Source organism: Ptychodera flava (assembly GCF_041260155.1).
Source record: "Ptychodera flava strain L36383 chromosome 3 unlocalized genomic scaffold, AS_Pfla_20210202 Scaffold_27__1_contigs__length_13241970_pilon, whole genome shotgun sequence".
Taxonomy (NCBI): domain Eukaryota; kingdom Metazoa; phylum Hemichordata; class Enteropneusta; family Ptychoderidae; genus Ptychodera; species Ptychodera flava.
Genome location: NW_027248281.1, coordinates 8,153,539 through 8,172,950, shown reverse-complemented (window position 1 = coordinate 8,172,950; position 19,412 = coordinate 8,153,539). Strand labels below are relative to the sequence as shown.

The 19,412-nt window shown below is 37.3% G+C and overlaps 1 protein-coding gene across 2 annotated transcripts in view; it reads left to right on the top strand.

The window, feature by feature from the left end:
* LOC139126551 (dixin-like) overlaps positions 1–19,412 on the top strand; it is an 82,971-nt gene that overhangs the window by 13,000 nt on the left and 50,559 nt on the right. Inside the window, exon 1 of one of the 2 annotated variants that reach the window (XM_070692620.1) lies at positions 7,024–8,435. The exons of the other annotated variant lie outside the window; for it this stretch is intronic. Within the exon in view, the coding sequence (XP_070548721.1) occupies positions 8,373–8,435 (63 nt within the window). The 5' untranslated portion in view covers positions 7,024–8,372. Of the gene's footprint in view, positions 1–7,023; positions 8,436–19,412 lie in introns of those variants that run through there. 2 annotated transcript variants of the gene reach the window in all.

Here is a 19,412-nt window from a genome sequence, read left to right as displayed (position 1 = left end):
CATTTGTATGTTTCTTTGAAATATACCACTGTGTTCTCCCCAGAGCATTAAAAAGCATTAAAAATCATTACCATAACAATTGCATGTATTGTTATGCAAATTAGCCAATATATGATTTTTTTCCCCCTGGGGAAAACTCTGTGGGCACGCTCATACTGAAACATTTTGGTTGCTAAATGGTGGCTAATCAGTTTTGATGCTAATTAAATTAGCCAGTATGGCTAACAGAAAAAATAAGCCAGAGGAAACACTGAGCTGGGCATACAATAGGCTATTAAAGGGACAAAGTGTCCTTGACAAGTTACGAACTCAAGTCATAAAGTGAATTTACGTCATAAGGTAATTAACCTTTGTATCACGACAACAATTAAGGTCGTGGTAGAGAATGGATAATAAATACACCAATGAAAGGATAAGATTACAACCCATTGGTCGATTGATGTGATGCAATTATTGCAATAACAACACTGACTGATCCATTCATTCAAAAAGTCTATACAGTCAATTTTCCTTTTAGTTTTTATCGAAATTGGGACAATTGCAAATTCCATGTTTGGCCATCCATCACATATTCCATGTTTGGCCATCACATAGATATTGGGGTGGTGTCAATGGTCCGACGCACTAGAAATTAACTCCAGAGGAGTATAAGAACGCATGAAGTTATCGCCAGTTACATCAACATCGTCTGAACAACGTGTGTTTATGCTGCAATAGTCAGGTAGTTTAATCACATGTATACCGATATGTAATTGACACAAAGGAGGCCTGAACAATATGTGAGGCAATCTGTATGGCGTGCAGATCAGTCACATGAATGGTAGAGGGCGCCCTTTACAGCCACGACAAATGTCTTCTTGTGGCACTAGGCTAATTCTGTGAACGGTTTGCGCTGAAAAAGAAGTGTTCAACAAATTTATAAAGTTTCAGAAATCTGTGTGTCAGCCAGTCTCTCGTTTAATTTAATGACACGTAATATAGGTATGAATCTAACAGCTGAATGACGTGTGAGAAAAAATTGCATGTAATATTTTTGTTGCCTAGTCAACAGTCTTCCCACCATATTTCAAACATTCAACAAAGATACATACTGTGTTATCTGTTCCTTTTGCTTGATCTTTCGTATTGATCAAGACTGTAATAATTAGACATTACAACAGCACGTCTTGCTGGTAAGAATCTCTCTCCCTCTCTCTCTCCTCCCCCCCCCCCCCTCTCTCTCTCTCTCTCTCTCTCTCTCTGAGAATATCACAAGTACAACCAGTGAAAAGCACGACAGATATCATATTTATACATCGATCGACAGTATACAATGTGAAATGTCAGTTTTTGCATTGTATGAAGAAATACAACGATACATCCATGTGACAGCTGTTTTCTCTTTGACTAGGATCAAGCCAGTAAAGACGACGACAATGTACGTGACGTCAGTGGTGTTATTTGGTTATTTAGATGATGGGACTACAGCTGACGATATAGTCACTTCAAATGACCTACACAAAACCTAGATAGCGTGACTAACTGCCAAACAAAGTTAAAATTTGGCACTCAGTCATAGCATAGTCTTCATTCATTTACCGCACCGACAATTTTAAACATTTACAATAATCGTCAAAATATTTGATAAAAATATTTAGAATCCCAACTATTATCATTCGCTGAAGTGTAGCATTTTTAATTTCATATACACAACAAAACTTCGCATAAGTTCATGATGTTGGAACATGATTCTACCAGTAATAAAGGACGGTACGAGCAGTTGAACACAATTTTATCTGATGTTGTCATAAGCACAACAAATACCATTTCTAATAAATGTAATGAATAAACTGTTAAAATACAGCTGATTAAATATTATACGACCCAAAAGGTTAGTACGTTTACACGGCGTTAATTATAATGGCCTCCCATATTTGCATTTACACACAATTTAAACACATCCCACATGGGTAAGCACGGATTTGTTGTATCACTTCCTCATTCCACAGTTAAAACCAAACGAAGTTAATCACATGCGCGAATTAAAATATTTATGCAGATGAGGAGTGTGATTTTAAAGCGGACATTCAATTATTTCAAAAATTTAGTATGGAATGAACCACTGGCGACGAAATAATTCTGCAAGATTACTTGATTGCCTTAGTGCATTCAGGAAAAGCAAAGTTTCTTTTGAACAAACTAGAATACAGTCACAGATGTTTCATAGTCGTCTCTCTCGCTCCATATCATAGCATATATAGACAGCCTATTCGTGTTCTGTCACGATATCACACGTAGCTGACATAGTAAACATTCCGACACGAGCTTGGCAGATAAGATTTTCTGAAACAAGCTTTACATATGTGTCATTCCTGGTTTGGCGTTTCAGACCGATCATAGTAAACGAAGAAATCGTCCATATCACGTGACTCCTACTTACTTATATTTTAGCATAGATACCTTCTCTTCATCCGTCCCCAAGTGCTGTCGCGTTGCCCAGCGACGGCGACGCCATATAAGGCTTAATAATATTTATCGGATAAAGTTTGATGTTTAGCATGGAAACGGCGTCTGTAGCTCTTGGTGTAAACATAACAACGACGTTGCTAGGCTGTGCCATGATCTGGCTTATTCTCCTTGAAGTTCTCAATTCCTTGATCTTGCTTTGGTACATTTTGACATTGGCTATTTACGCTATGTTATTCGTTGATGTTAGTCCTTTTTTCTCCTTTCGAAGTTGTGTCCATTTAATCAATTGATTGGAGATAAAGCTGATAAGAGAACGGCCTCTTTAATAAAGACAATCATAGCTATTATCAGTTGTAGAGCAAACTGACTTTGTAATTAAGGTGTGAATTAGCCGATACCGCTACTGATGATACTGATAGGTCAAGCTTTGACATGGATTGGTCTCCGAATTCGTGATCTTTTTTCTCATCATAGAAAAGTGAACAATTTGCCAAACTTGGATGAATTGGTGATCGTATGTAATGGAGTGATTGTGCAAAGTAAAACATATCACCTTCACAACGGACAAACCTTTGAACACTCTCATCTCCTCTTTTATTTCACATCCTTCGTAGAGTGATTACAATGCAGCAATTTTGTCACCTATAGACTTGTTACACTTAATTGTGCAGTATAAACAAAAATTCAAATATAAAAATCAAAGTTTGAAGTTCCAGTTTTGCGATATATTGTCAGCATGGAAAACGTGAAAATGTTATTAAGCCGGTAGAATTGGCATGTAAATAACAAGTAAAACGTCAACTTGTGTGTTACTCGTATTGAAGCCCTGTTACAAAGAGGAACCAGATGCGTTTCCAGGCCGGTGATTGACATGTTTTGGTGAGAGCGACTTTGAGAAATATGACCTCCACTATACTAGAATCGCATCATAGCTATAGGGGGCGCTCGTGCTGAACGAAGACTGACACAAATATACGCATCGGCCTCGGAATTTCTGTACAGTGCTCTCCCAGGTCATGGCTAGGGGAAATGCTTGTCGGAGGGTATAGCGCCACCAGAAAAATAATTTTACAACCTTGATGAAATAAGGTAACATTTTACTGAATGAAAATATTGGAAGAGCATGCCCAGGCAGAACGCTAGCACAGGTAGAGGTTCACAGGTTGTAATTTAAAAAAGGATAGTATGTTTGCTTAGTTTTTTTGTAATTTACGTATTATTCAGTAACGAATGAGAGACAAGAAAATTACGTTTCACCCTGTCGGGAAACCATTACTTCCGAAAAGGTGTCACTTCACTCCTGCTGCTCAGCTTTCTTACTATTTAAAGGGGTAATGTTGGAGTTCGTGTTTTCACGTTGGTAATGCTGCATACACTTCAACTGTAATTTTGTCTGCAAAGGTCTGTTCAAATGTAGCGAAACGTCGGAGAATGATTGCAGATCGGGTTAGATCTTGAAATAACAATGAAATTTAAAGTCGCAACTTCTAGAAATCACGTCGAGTAGAGCTCTTGTTACAAATTGGGTCCTTTTAGTGCTTTTGTTCAAAACATCTTTCTCTTTTATAAGCTCCAAGAGTTTTCATCATAGTTCAAATCACTCATTTTTCTCAACGGATCGATGCAAACGTATGTCAGGAACAAAGTACGAGGTCTACCGCTATTTGCTGGTGTTGTTTACGCGTCGTACGCCACACTCACAACACACCTTACGTCATGGCTTGAGGTGAAATTTGACTAGGGCTCTCACTGCGTGTCTTCCCTGGGGAGAACGCGCGTGTTATACATCTTGCAATACAGATTACAGGGCACAGCATAATTCTGGAGGGAGTGTAAACTGCTCATTAAAAAAGTTAACTTAAATGAAAAGAATGTAAAAGTGGATATAACATTTTAGTAGATAGTCTGCCTCGGTTCGATCAGATGATGCAAGAGACAGCAAAGCTGTACCGTCCAGTGTTTGTCATGCGTTGTAACTGATACCCTCAGGCAATGTTACAGATCCGTTTACGGTGCCAATTGTTAGTTGTCAAGGAAACAGGCGTAAACAATTCTACGTGAAGCGGGAAACTTGACAAGAAAAAGAATGGGGAGTATAAAAGCTTGCCATTTGTGCTAACGGTTTGATCTCAAAGATCACTTTTTCTTGCGCGAATATTTGCGAATTGCAACATTCTAGGCCAACGGCGGTGGCTTCAACTACTAAACATAGTAAGAATTTCAACAATGCTGCGAAGCGTCGACTTTTGAAAAGAAACAAAGTATGTCACAAGCCCTTTCTTCGCCAATTAAAGCGTTCAGAGATACACTGTATGCACTATTCGGCGCTGATTGTTCAGTAAGAGAATGCTGTAGCCTTGCACGCTGTACGCCCATAACAATAGACACCGCTCTACTGTGCATATCTGTATATCGAACATCGATGTCATACGTTGATCGCCGCACGTTGCACAGTGCAGAGGACTTCTTAAAGTATCTTAAAGTATCTTGCCATTGACATTTTGTGATCCGCTAATATGTGCAATGCTTACATGGTACAGTCTGGACTTATTTCTGAGAGCTAGAATCGGAGTTGTCCTACTTTCTCCGTAAACTTTTTTCCGGAAAGATTTCCATATTTTCCAATCATTATAAAATAATCTGAAACAGATGACTATCCGAAAATGGGAAAATGTTCCCATATGGTGACCTGAAGCAGTTTCAGTGACATTGTTGAAATTTCACGACTCCCGGTTTTTCCAAATCTACGCCGATTGTGTCTCCTTGGAACTCTGCAAACTGTTTAATACTTGAAATCTGCAAACTGCAAATTTCACCTTTTGGTAAATTGACAACTCTAAGATGAGCAAAGACTATCAAAATGAACAAGAACACAAATGAAGGAGAAACTCACAATGGTCTTTATAGAATGCTATTGTCTTTGTGAAGTGCACAATTCAATTTTAAACCCCAGATCGCACTGAAATGAAATCGATAAGTGACATTACTTTCTACACAGCTGGCTGAACGTATTCAACCGAACCATAGCGAGTACCGTGGACTTTTACTAGATGCACACTTTAAAACACTCAGTTGGATGTAACTTATGATGCAGATTCAAACTCATCAGTTCTTTTTGTAAATTGCAGTTGAACTTTCATGTGAAGTATTGTCACAGACCTTCATATTACCGACAACTGTATTCTGGTCCAGATCAGAATTCATTTGTCAATTTTATTACTTTCAGTCAATAAAACCGTCTCGAAATTGTTGATGTACGGTGTTAACTTTGTCGACGACAAAGTCTTAAATCTACAACTATTTTTCGCTTAAGAAGTATAATTAGGCCCACAAGATGAACATTTTTATCTGTGGAATAAAGATAAGCCTTTGAGTCACCGAACAGTTTGTTGAACACAGTGTTACTTATTTGCAATTCTGTATTGCTGGTATCATGGAGGTATGGTATAGATTCGTTTTCTGAATTTCAGCATTTCTCGATACTTTAGCGTCCCTGGACGCGATAAATCCCGCTCATTTCCACTCGAATTTGTGTAGCACGAAATATTAGTCCAGCACAGTATCATCAACATCCAGCCTGTACATGGCCGAACTCTTTCACACAGTTAAAAAATCCGTGCAGGAACTAGATTTTATAATGGAAGAAGCTTGTGTATTTCCTTCATATTGTTATTGTGTTGTAACTACTTACAGCATTGAGCTGTCAAATATCATTTTAATTTATTCATGGCGAACGTCAGAAGTATAAAGTGATGAGTCTTTTCAAAATTGCGGCTTTCGTATCCACAAAGTTACGTATCGTGTGAAAAAGTTGTATATATTCACCATTCGTCGCCAACTATTCTCATTCCATCACTGCCACATTGCTTCACGCAATAATCATTAATCATTACCCTACTGGCAGTATTTTTGTTATAATTTTACAATAGCACCACAATGTGAAGGATAGCCACATACCATAGACCCTGGAACAACGCTGCTGCAACACTGTACAAAATGCTGAAAAAATGAAAACGTTCAGCTTTTATCTCCGAGAAAAATACAGATGTTTTCATAGATGCATTCTATTGTTGGTGTCTGGCACTTTCGATGTGCCTGTGCACAGTTATTAGAGCCAGTTAATTGGGGTGGAAACCTTCAACACTGTAAAGAATGAACAACATTCTGAGAGGAACAATTGTTTCTTTTGATAACATTCCTCACCGTTTCGACCCATTCTCCTTCGAATGGAGCTTAAAATCATTGAATAAACATCTTTCGAGTCTGCAGTATTTTGAAAGTTATAGTGGAGACCGATACGGTTTGGAAACGTCTTTCCCAAGTTTTGTTTTCTGGTTTGGGTGAAACCATTTTGTCTTTTGCAAATGGGGTGATCATAAGGGTGTACTCCACTGATGTGCCGTAGGTTTTACGACCTCATTCGACTACAATAGGTTTGTCCGGACTTTTGCCATAAAATTGATCTAATTAGTCACCGACTTAGCGATTATGATGTCATGAGGAAGAAATTTAAAGGGCACGTATACGCCCACTCACAGAGCTTTTACCTGAACGAAATTCGAACCGGTCATGAATAATACATGAGTCTTAATCGCCATTTTGAAATCTCTTCATCGTAACTGAACGCCGTATATGCTGTGTAACTGTGTGGCCGTCCAACAGATCAGAGACCAAGGAGTGGATATTGTGGTTAATATTGCCAGAACAATTCTACTAACCGATGAAAACAACGCACTCGATCGATACTGTGCCTCAGCTAGTGAATTAAACCGGATTGTCAATTGTTTTTATTGATCGAGCGGGAATTCTACCACGGCAGCGTTCACGTACACACACCTGATTGAGCTTGATAGCTGGAGTTGACGTACAGTCTTGAGATCTGAAGGTATTCTTCATATTGTTCAGAGGCCGGTCCAAAAATAACACCGTCATCAGCGGTCGATGCATAGATTGGATTGTTTCCAGCCAGACTTTTCATCGCAACTCACGGATGAACAGCAGCTGACTTAACTAATGATGCGGTAACTTAATTTGTATCAACTCCTTGCTCCTCCAGAAACTCCGCCATTTTGGATCAGTGAGACACTAATCTAAATCCGTCAAGAAACTATAATCTGTTGTTTTTCAAACTATCAGCAAATCCATTTAATTGGTTGGAAACCTTGCGAGTTGGAATATTTATTACAGTAAGAAGATCTTTGCTACGGTTGAAAGGATTGCTGCCAATCGGAAATTAAGCATGTAAACCCTGGGGATTCCTAAGTTCTATCGAGTACAAGAGGCAAGCGAAAGAGCATTCAACGGATGTATTTGACACCTCATACAGTCGACTACCTGGGCGTTCAAAGAGGTCCCAGCCAACTTTACATTTGTTTTGTTTTTCTTAGGTAACTGTAGACTAAACAGGCCACGCGAATTACATAAAAACAACATTTCCTCCGGCCAAACGACAGCGCCGTGAAAACCGTCCAACAAGCTGAACCGACCTGGGAACGACATCTTGTGGGAGTATTCTAACAATCTTACAGGTGGCTTTAATCGTCAATTTAACTTTTAAAAGAAAGTTCCCGTCGAAGGTCTGTTTATTCAACTTGTTTATTTTACACAAAATTTGAATTTCCAGCTTTGATCGATTGGTACGGTGAACAATATACTGTAGTTCAAATTTGCCACCACAGTAAAAATCTACAAAAATTCTTCGCCTGTTGCTTTTGAGACTCCATCGTAGCGAAGAAAATTCGGTCCTACGCACCGCTGTGATGACATGGAAACTTTGTTTTCCGTGAAAACGGATATCGCAAATGAATTTGAGGAAATTCCCAATGACCCTTCTGTGAGACAACGCGAACAAAAACTAGTAGCAGTGGAGTAAATTCTCACCGATACGATCAACGTAAGATTGTCGTCTGATAACATTTGTGAAGATGTCATCGTCTGGATATCATCAACGTTCAAAAAAGTCCCGCACAACATGGGAAGAGTGGACGGTAGGTTCTGAATTTTTACCCACACTGGTAAACTTGACTTTGTGTGAATGTTTTGTGTAACAATCAGGGAGGACTGTGAAAGGTGCCATTGTCCTGGGTATTACATTATAGTCTTGTACAGTGTTTGTCAAATACTCAGCGTTTGAACTCTGCCGACCCTGTGTCGTCCTTCAAAATAGCGGACACCCTCTTGCCGTTCATATTTAAAATTAAAGGTCTGAATTCTGTACTAAAACTTCTGCAGAAGTTTGACTTTTGACTAAAGACTGGTTGTTGGGAGACGGTCCGCACAAACACCGTAATCACAAGTGGTTTTTTATGTACAGACATGTCTGTTGTTTGGTTTTTCATTGAGATTTTGTAAGTCTTGTTTGTTCAAAGGAACAGTATCGCACAGCTGTGAACAACACCTTGAGCTAGGGTCACACAACATCCGTTCGTTCATGGGACGAACTTGACATATTGTTTCCAACGATGATTTGATTTTTGATCAAGCAACTGTCATCTTGGGGTGGAGGTAATCTTTGTTACCTCCATGAGTTCGTAAACCGCTCAGTGTGTATCGCCTGTAAGTCAACTGTAATCCCACTGGTATCAGTGGTAACATTCCCTGCGAATACCGTTATACTGTCATGATTCAATTTGAAGAGTGTAATTTATGTATGCTGACTGACACGAAATTTCATCTGTCGGTGTACACCATAGTAAGAGATAACCAATGTCATCAGTCAACTTGTAGCTCCAGGTCCTGGTGGCCTCCCTGGAGAGTGTGTTGAATTCGATAGTAGTTGCTGACAAGACTGAACTTTTCACCAAATACTGGACAAGGTCATTACACTCATCTACATGGCTCTATCTGAAAATCTAATATCTGAAATCTTCAAAAGTCCACGACTTTGGTAAATATTTACTTAAGTAGAATTCTCCAGGCACTAGGTCTGATGGTAGGAAATTAAAATGCATGTATACATATTTATTCAACTCCCTGTCAAGGTTTGTTTGAAGGCAAATTTTATTTATATTCAACTACATTATCACTGATGTGTAGTATTCATCAGGGTTACAGTTTGAAAATTCTTTTTAAAGTGTAGGGCTGATGGTTGATCTTGATAAGATATCTTATCATCCATGACTTCTGTGTGATTTGAGCCCTAACTTTAGATATTCCATTCATTATATCTGTCTGAAGGGTTGAAATTTAACTTGACCAGTCACGCATTTCAAGATTGTTCAGGCCAGCATTGCATAGTGACCCACTGCCAGTGTTGCAATGGTGATCCAAGGTCAAGCCTAACTCCTTTTCCCGATGTACTGGCCGTGACACTCCATTGAAAGACCAGAGGTTTGAAATAAAACCCAGAAGTAAATGGGTGAAATTAATTTAAAGTGAGAGAAGGAAGCCATAGAATAGTTGAATTGAAGTTGAATTTCCTCACAGTTCATCAGTAATCAGTAGTAATGTGACAGTGGGCAAACTTTCTGTGAAGGAATATTCACAGGAGAGATATGTATAGCTACTTAAATGTAAAGTAGAGTGTTGATAAAGTGGTACAAATTTTTATTTCATCAGAATTGTTTTATCAAGATGTCAATATGAAATTGAACTTTTAGCGTTAGTATTACCTTACATTGATTCAGTTCCCAGTATTTCCATTGTGCCTGTAAACAATACATTAGGAAATTGTCTCTAGGCAGAATACCATCTTTCTGGGAGTAGATTTAGAAAATTATTACATGGATAAAGCTACAAAAAATGAAAAATGGCCTGTGTATATTTTTAGTTACATTTCAGAAGAGAAGGCAGCAACTTGGCATGATTACAGACATCTTGGGTTGTAATTACCCAGAGAATTACAAAAGATCTGGTTTCTACAATGCTGGAAAGGCTAAACTCTTTGAGTATTTTTGGTACATCTCTTAAAAGCTACTATAATAGACCTAATAGGTTGTTTAAGGTCTGGCAAACTGTCAACTCGCCTTGTTAAGTGTCTTACTGACAACACACTGTAGTCTTGGCACATAAGTTACGATAGCTTGGCTGGTTGTCCCGGTTACGGACGCTCATCTGAAATGGAAATGAGTTGACTTGGGCCAGCTGCAGTCAACCATGGCATGAATCAATTTACATGGTAGCATTGTGGGACAAGATGGTGATGTGTTCCATAGCTTGGTATGTCAAGATGAAAGCAAATCTCCAATGAAATATGAACAGCCTCCTTCACTTTGGAACTGAAACTCAAACCATCTACAGATATCTGAAAAGATGTTATACATTCATGTCATTCACAAGTGTGTTGAGTGTATCATTGTGGGCCAGTAACTGTGGATTTTTGATATTTTTTCACAATTTTGTTTTGTCAACTGTCAAATGTCATTTTGAAGTTTGTGTTCTACTCCCCAAAGTATGTTGAAACACCAGTTATTTAGCTTTTCAATACAGTGTTTATAAGTGTAAAGTGCACCGTTATTGTTTACATTTGAATTCTAGTCCAGACCAGAATTCACTTGTCAATAATAGCAATGCAGTTTACACATGTACAGGCTGTGTTGACAAGCTGAATACTGTGTATCTCAACATGCTTTGGTGAGTAGAACAAGAAACTGTAGTTGACATTAAAAACAAAAACAGTGAAAAAAACCATCAAGAGTTACAGCCAGTGGACATTTTAAATTTTGCACCAACTTCTTTGCAAGTATGTAGGCTGATAAAGTTAAGGGATAATTAAATCAATAGTGTGACGAATTTGAAATGACGTGAACTTAGTTTATGGAGTGACGTAGAGTTGGAAAATAGGTACTTTTGTTCCTGAACAATTATAAATTATTCATAGAAGATTTTATCATTGCCTAACTGGCTCTTTTGTTTCTACATTACGCCAATGGGTTAATTGTTTAAAGCCTCTTATTGTTTATGACATTGGGGTTCATTGACCTCATTTGCAAAATTCACAAAACAATATAAGTGTTGTTGCTAGGAGATTTTAAAATGCAAGCCAAGTTACCTGGGGTCAAGGATCGCAGGTAAAGTCAACTTACAGGAATCACGTCACACAACTTACAATCGTGTGATCTCAATCTGTATTCAGTGTTTAAATTTCATTCTATCTACAAAATCATACCTGATATAGTTCAATCAAGTGTTTTTCAAAATAAGTGAAATCTTGATAAATGGTTGACTAGAAATGACAATTCCATCACCATCTATTGCTTCAAGATAGGTTTACTCACAGGATGTGAAATACTTGATATTAAATTGAAGTTGCACTGCACAGCTGTGGTCTTTCAGCTTTATTGACTTGTAAAACAGCTGCTTTTGGAAAAAAGGACTCGTTACATTGATATATGGTACTTTGTAATTTGTAAACTTGATGCTAAATTGGCCTTGTGGCCTACTAACCTTGAACTGTTTGTTGGAAATGCGGCATTTAAATGTATATTCATGAATACCTTGATGTTAATATTAGATTTCACTAAACAGAATGTGTCGTTGAGATCAGCAAAGTGAACCACCAAATGTGATTTTTGGTACAGTGCACACAAATTTAATTATACAACACTTCGGATTTCATTTGGAAGTTTTGAATAACAGTGTGGAAATTTTTTGTTAGTGGCTTTAGATTTGAGAATTCTTCTAGGCAAGTCAGATTTGACACAGATTTTAGTAAGTAAGCAACTGAAAGTTGCGCTCAATTTAAAACCTACTCTGAATACTTGTGAAAAACAACAAAGATTAACACATGAAGTGAGGTGTAGTGATGCAGAAAGTTAAAAGCTGTTTGTAGATTCGCTTGGCTGGTTGCAGCTGGCAACCAGTGAATTACAAAAAAACACTATGTCTGATAAAAGGCCGTTTCTTCTGAGACCATGAACTCACCTTGGAATCATTTCTTATTATATATAACCAGTCAGGAATTCCAACATGGTCCACGATTCACGGCTGTAATTAGCAACACAGTGACTAGTTAACAGCAAAGAATTTCAGTGAATGAGTTGTTTTAGTTGATATTAAGCAAGCAACAAACTATGGTATTAGTAGTAGTAGCAAGCGTGAGAGTCAGTACTGGAACAATCTTTCCACAATACTTTGGTACAGCTTGTGTGATTTTTGCCTCCAAAATTTCAGTGTAACATTCTACCAATTTTTACAAATTTCTCTTTAATTGTTTTTAATAATTTTGGACCAAACGGACAAAACTTTTCATTTGCTAGAATTTGTAACCAAAATTTTAGAAAACGTGGAAAAAAAATTGTGTAGATCTGAAAAAAGTTGTTGCGTTAAATTCTGTAAAGGCAACAAAAATTGACATTGGCACTCAAAGGGTTAATAATTCAACAATTCTGGAAATGTCTGTGTACTGCACAGCCAGACACCATGCATTGCTGTTTACCAGTGAAATGTCAAAGAAAAGGTAGTAATGATATTGTGCTAGAACTCACTGTATGATTGGTACCAGAATGAGATATCAGATATCAGAAACACTTGTACTGGAACAGTGTGTTGGAAAATGTGCTTTGTTGATTGAAAATGACAACACAGGAAACACATAATAAATTATAATTTTGATTCTCAGTGTTATTAATTTATTTATTTATTGAACAGCAAATTACAACATATCCATGAAAAATGATGTTTCATTCTCATAGTCTTTGAATCAACAAGAAAAGGAAATAGTGATCAGGTAGAATTGATGATAAAACATCACACTGTACAACAGAACAAGGTTCTTGAATTTAATCGGCCTTTATTATGTTGTAATATCCAACACAGCATTTATTTTATTGTATTTGATTTGAAAACTCTGTGCAGGAGATGATATGTGACAACATCAGCGGTACATAGACACCATTGTCACAACATACTGCATTTAATATTTATCAGGTAATAACATAATGAAAGTGGCAAAGATAGTGTACAATGAGGCCTTATCTGAATCTTATATGCATTTATGTAGAATTTTGAAACAACGTGATGGTTCCTATCCCATGAAAATATCTCTACAAATGATGGAAAGCTTGACTGTATGGTAAGCTGTTACAGATTATACACTAAAGATATTTGTCGGTATTCCTGTTATCTGACTTTTAGAAGGAGCTCTCGTAAAACAAGCCTGTCTAATTATCTAGAGTCTAACAACAAAGAAATTAATGATGGAGCCAAGGAAATTAATGATGGAACCGTGGTATTGCCATGGTGATGGAAATGATTAATGAGTAATTGCATTCAATGTCACCTGAGTAATGTCAGTTTTATTTTTAGATTGTTGATGGTGAGTTTCTGTGACATGGTAATTGACTGACCAGTGCAAGTGTAGCACTGACTTCAACATTTGGTGTGGCTGGATTGGTGAAAACATCAAATTGATCCATTCTGAAAATTGTAGTAACAACTGCTTTCTACAGACAAGAAATACAACCATGAAGTCTTTTCATATGTTCATCATTTTACTTTTGTAAGGGACATAAGCTGTAACTTGTGGCAAGTTTTTCAGTATTCTGCTTCTGTATATCAACTACCGTGTCTGACCCTAATCCGTTTGTCATGCTGAAATTTCGAGTATTCTTTTTGTCAACACAGCTTGTATGTGTGTAGTGATCATTGTTTATTGTTTACAAATGAATTCTAGTCCGGACTTGAATACAATTTTCAACAATAACAATGGAGATTATACTCATATAGGTTGTGTTGATATGCTAAATACTTGGCATTAAATTACAGTTTAGGGATTCAATGCAGATAGTGTAGGGAAACCACAAAACAAAAGTTCTGAAAAAATAGCCAAAAGATACAGCTTATGGAGCTTAAAAATGTTTTATGTGTGTCGGCTCTCCTGCAAACTGTTATTTTGGATGGAGTGGGTGTGGGGTTGACTTCTGTAGCATGCGGTAATGCGGTATTTAAAAAATCCTAAATGATAATAAGTTAAAGAGGCAGCCTTCAATCCCTGGTTCTCACATCAGTGGTTGTTGACATTGTTTATTTGGCTTAGTCCTTTGTTCTCCTATGAAATTTGTACACAGTTAGTCAATTTGCTCAGAGATTAAACTGATATAAAACCTGTCCCTTTAACAAAGTCAACACACAAGTCTGAAGGTGAAGACACACTTTTCAATCTGGTAATGGCATGAAACCATGGTCTGTAATTGCTGCAGTAAGTACCAATTTGCATCAATGGAAACAAAACAGAAAGAAATGACTGTAAAAGGGGATTTGATAGAGGTGTGGTACTGCAATAAGGGACTGGTCAGTTTCTTCAGCCTGGGGGGGGCGGTGGATTCATGGGGGGGGTCACCCTGTTTTTGACTTTGGTGATAGGGGGGTCACCATGTTTTGAAATACCCAATAGGGGGGGTCAGTGTGTTTTTGAATTTTGACACAGGCTCATCATTGCCTAAAATGCTAGTGTCAGCCACAAATTTCATCATTTAGTTGTATTTTTCGGCGCGCCCTTCGGGCGCGTAACTTTAATAATCAGTCATATTTTTCAGCACGCCCAACTTTAACATATCAAGCATACATACATCAGAGATATCTGTATGTTCAATATTTTTCAGCGTGCTCTTCAAGCTCATTACTTTAATATATCAGACATTTTTCAGCATGCCCTTCAGGTGCATGACTTTAATATACAAGGCATATATATCAGAGATATCAGGATGTTTCATATTTTTCAGCGCGCCTTCGGGCGCCATACTTTAATAAATCAGAGATATCTTGATGTTTGCAAAGTGAAAGTGTACATTATGAAATCTGCATTTCATATGAAAAGGATGACAAATTCCTGATACTTTTCTGTTCTCTCCATGAGAATTCAGTATGAGAAAGCAACATGCACAAATATTTCACAATATATATTTGATACAGTGACTTATTTTAGAGATAGAAAAATGACAAGATATCTTTCCTTCTCATTGATGCAATTATTTTCCTTTGTGTCACAGGTTTTCTGTAGAAAGATGCTTTTTTATGAACAAAATAACAGTTAAAAAAGGCAGTTTTTGTCATTATTAGCTGTGCTTTTATGGTTTCAATGTTACAAGAAAAGGTCCTCTCAGACACTGTACACATCAGAATTGGCTAAAAAAGCTCTCTATTGCTCCTCAGGAGATTTAATTGGATGGTTGGCAAGTCTTAACACCCATCAAAGTTTTTGATTCACTGCTTTTTCCTCTTTGATATTAATGATTGACATCCATTTCTGTACAACATTCCGGACATCTGGTTAAGCAGAGAAAGTGTGAAATACATTCACAGCTCATTCAAAATACAGCTCATTCAAAATGTACTGTATTCAAACTTTAAGATTGACACTTTGAAATTCCTATCTTACAACTGACATGTTAACAATTTCATTAATTAAAACATAGAATGACTATTTAAAATATAAATATATATGTAAAATGTAAAATATAATATATATATATATATATATATATATATATATATATATATATATATATATATATATATATATATATATATATATATATATATAATTTATGTCCACCTTTTGTTTTACCTATGTCGCGCGCCGGGGGGGGGGGGGGGTCACCCTGTTTTCGAAATTTGGAATAGGGGGGGTCACCCTGTTTTCAAAATTTGGAATAGGGGGGGTCAGCCACTTTTTGACGTCGGAAAAAATAATCCACCGGCCCCCCCCAGGCCGAAGAAACTGACCAGTCCCTAACCTTGCTAAACTCTACCAGGTTGTAAACTTAACTCTCTTGGATTTACGAATGAATTTCTTATGTCCAGGAGGAGATTCTTTGCTGCATTTTTGCATTTGTGCAAGTACACGGGAGCGAAAGGAAATCTCTTTAAAATCCCTGCCAAAATTTACGTACAGCTTGCTGGTAAATGTTTTGTGAGAAGTACATATCCACAGTTAGGTGTCAGCTACTTGCACTGTCATTCTAACAGAATAACTTGGGTATGTGATACTTTTTTGTATTAAGGTTAATTTGGTTGATTTGTCCAAAGTTACCCAAGTTACAACTCAGTGCAGCATTTCCAGTAAGCCATGTTCACGTAAATTGTTGTGTATCAAATTCAAATCAGCATTGTTTGTGACTTTGTGTGATACAATATGGATGTGCAAACAAAGACATAATTTAACCAAAAGTAAAGCAGGACTTCTGGGTAATGGCATACAATTTCCCATTATTTGTCAAATTATGCAATGACAATTACACCAGTGTACATGTGCAGCTAGAAGAAAGATTAAAGTATTAGTCATATTCAAATTTTTACTCAGTAAACATTTGAGAAGGCTAGTACTTCAAAACTAAAGTACTGGGTAAACTTTGCACAAACTTAGTACATGTAATTTGAGTGTAAACTAAATACTAACTGGCCAGGTCTGTCATTGACTGCTAATATTTGAGCAGCATAGGAGGTCACTTTCATTACACACACACTTAGAAAGAACACTAATCCCTTCAGATTATTGTATTTAGAACTTTGGTCTTTGGGGTATGGGTCATTGCCCCCTGAGGTTTGTCTTTATGACAATCCATGCAAATGTGGTTGCTATGGTGAAGCACAAGTGACAACAGTTAGTTGTCCAGGTGGTGTGTGTGTGTAGTTTTTAGATCAACAACAGTAAGGTGTTGAAAACAACGACTCCACAATATTGTGAGGGGCTGTAACCTTGCTAAGGAGTGCAAGTCGTCTTCTGAAGTAGACTAGTAGACGCCGCTCCATTCCTATAGACAGCAGTGAGGCTGTGGATAAAGCATGGATTGTAGTCCATTAGCACATGGGAAAGCTGATCATGTTTTGTCTATCAAGACAACTTTCCTGCTGTTTGCGCATGAAAGTTGTAGTAAAAAAATCTGCCAAACCACAACAGCTGGTGCATAGTTTTCATTGGTAATGGCATGCTTCTACCAATTATATTAACCATGAAAGTGTACAACATAGCGCGTTTTCATCGTGAATAACAGGCACACAGTCCATGTAGCCGACAATGAGATGCAAATGATATGCGGTCAAGGTCTCCTCAATTAACTTTCAGCTGGTTCTTCACTTTCTACTATTTTTATAGTATTTTTTACAAAGGCACAGACTTATTCTACCTGCAACTTAAAACTGATAGTGATTTTGTAGCTCATTCTTTACTATTTTTCATAGTTTTTGGTAGCCGGTAACAGACACTTCGTGTTCGTGTCGGCTACATGGACTATCTGCGGAATTACAACAGTGGTTGCCATGTCAACTGCCATCCTGGTTGATGATAAAAAACAGGCATCATGGTCCAGTGGTCTTTCACAGGTGTTTACTCTGAGCAATACATGCTACCACAGATGTGTACTGTGGTTGTGGAAGTGATATGGGTCCATTGTGCTAACCTTGATAATCTGCCTCTGACGTCATTGTGAAATTCTTGTCAAAAGCCATCACCAGCTGTTTTGCAATGCAAGTGTACTGGTGTTGACTTCCGTATGAAATGTTACTAGTCGAAAGCAAATGACATGTGCAGTAAAATAGACTAGCTGCAGTACTGGATATTGGACACAAAAACTCAAGATGCAAATTTTCAATTATCATACATCTACTAAATTTATTCAAAGCATACTACCTGTATTTATGATAATAATTTCAGGTAATTTTTAATGAAAACATACAAGCTTTGGGAGCCGTTTTTCTGTGAAATTATTGTTTTTTCTTGAAAGAAAGCTCACAAATTTTGAACAAAACTGTTTGGCGCAGCATTGCGATAGTTTTATGAAGGCCATGGATTGATGCATTATTGATGAAGAGTATCAAGTTGATGGAGTTGTTGGAAACCATAACGTTTTATCACTGGGAAACTCTTTGCCATTTTATGAGCACCTGTCTGCTGTGACTGTTTTGTGACGGAAATGATAACTTTTATCAAGAAGACAGGATATGTAAGTTCTTTACCTGTTAGGTTGAATGCTCATATTCCGCAGGATACATTTTCCAGGTTTATGAGTTGCAGTGTTTGCGTCGCCTATTGTGTATCAGGTGAGACTTGTCATCAAATTTACAAATTACAATTTATGAAGCAAAGTGATACTGCAAAGGTCTGCTTAAATCTACATTAGCTGTAGCTCTTAAAATCAGTCTCCCATCTATTTTCATTCTGTGTGAAACTCCAGTTTTCTTGTGCTACTCCCGAATCACTTTGAAATTCCTAGAGTTCAACATACTATAGAATGTGTGTGTATGTAATGTGTCATGTTATATTGATGTAAACTTGAATTTTGGAATTGACTACAATTCCTCTGTCAGTATTTTAAATATGTTTATTGTACACGATGCATCATGTCTACAAAACTAAAACTCTGAATGTTATCTAGTTTGGAGAGAAGAAGAAGAAACTTTACCTTTTCGTGTAAAACAGGAGTGATGCAAATGTTATAAGTTATAGCTGTAATCACTATTTAGGACTAGGAGAAAGATGAAGGTTTACTAGGTATACATAAAGGGGCTGTTCTGTCTGCTGAAAGATCATTCTTGACATTTCTCTTCTTTCAAGATATTTGTTGTGCATGAGATGCAGCTGGACAGACTTATTCTGACCAGCTTTTGCTTACTTCAGAATGCATGGTACATCCGTCACCCATATTAGGAAACACAAATATTTAGTAAAAGAGAAAATTGTGACGAATGGCAGTGGTAGTCCCTACCAGTTACTCTGAACAGATAAACCATCACGTATTCAGTTCAGAAGTCTACACAGATGAAGTCACTGATTTATGTTCATACCCACATGAAGGTTCAGTCTTTCAACCTGTGTTTTGTGGCAATGCACAGTAGTATTTACTCAGGGTATACATCATCTTGCCAGTGCAAGAAGGTACTGACTGCTGCTATTGTTGTAATCGTTTCCTTCAGAAAATGAGCTGGAATGATTTGTGACTTGGGCTGAAATTCAAACAGAGTAACATGTTTGCACAAAACTATTATTGGAAATTTGTCAGAATATGTTTCACATTTATATTATGACTGGA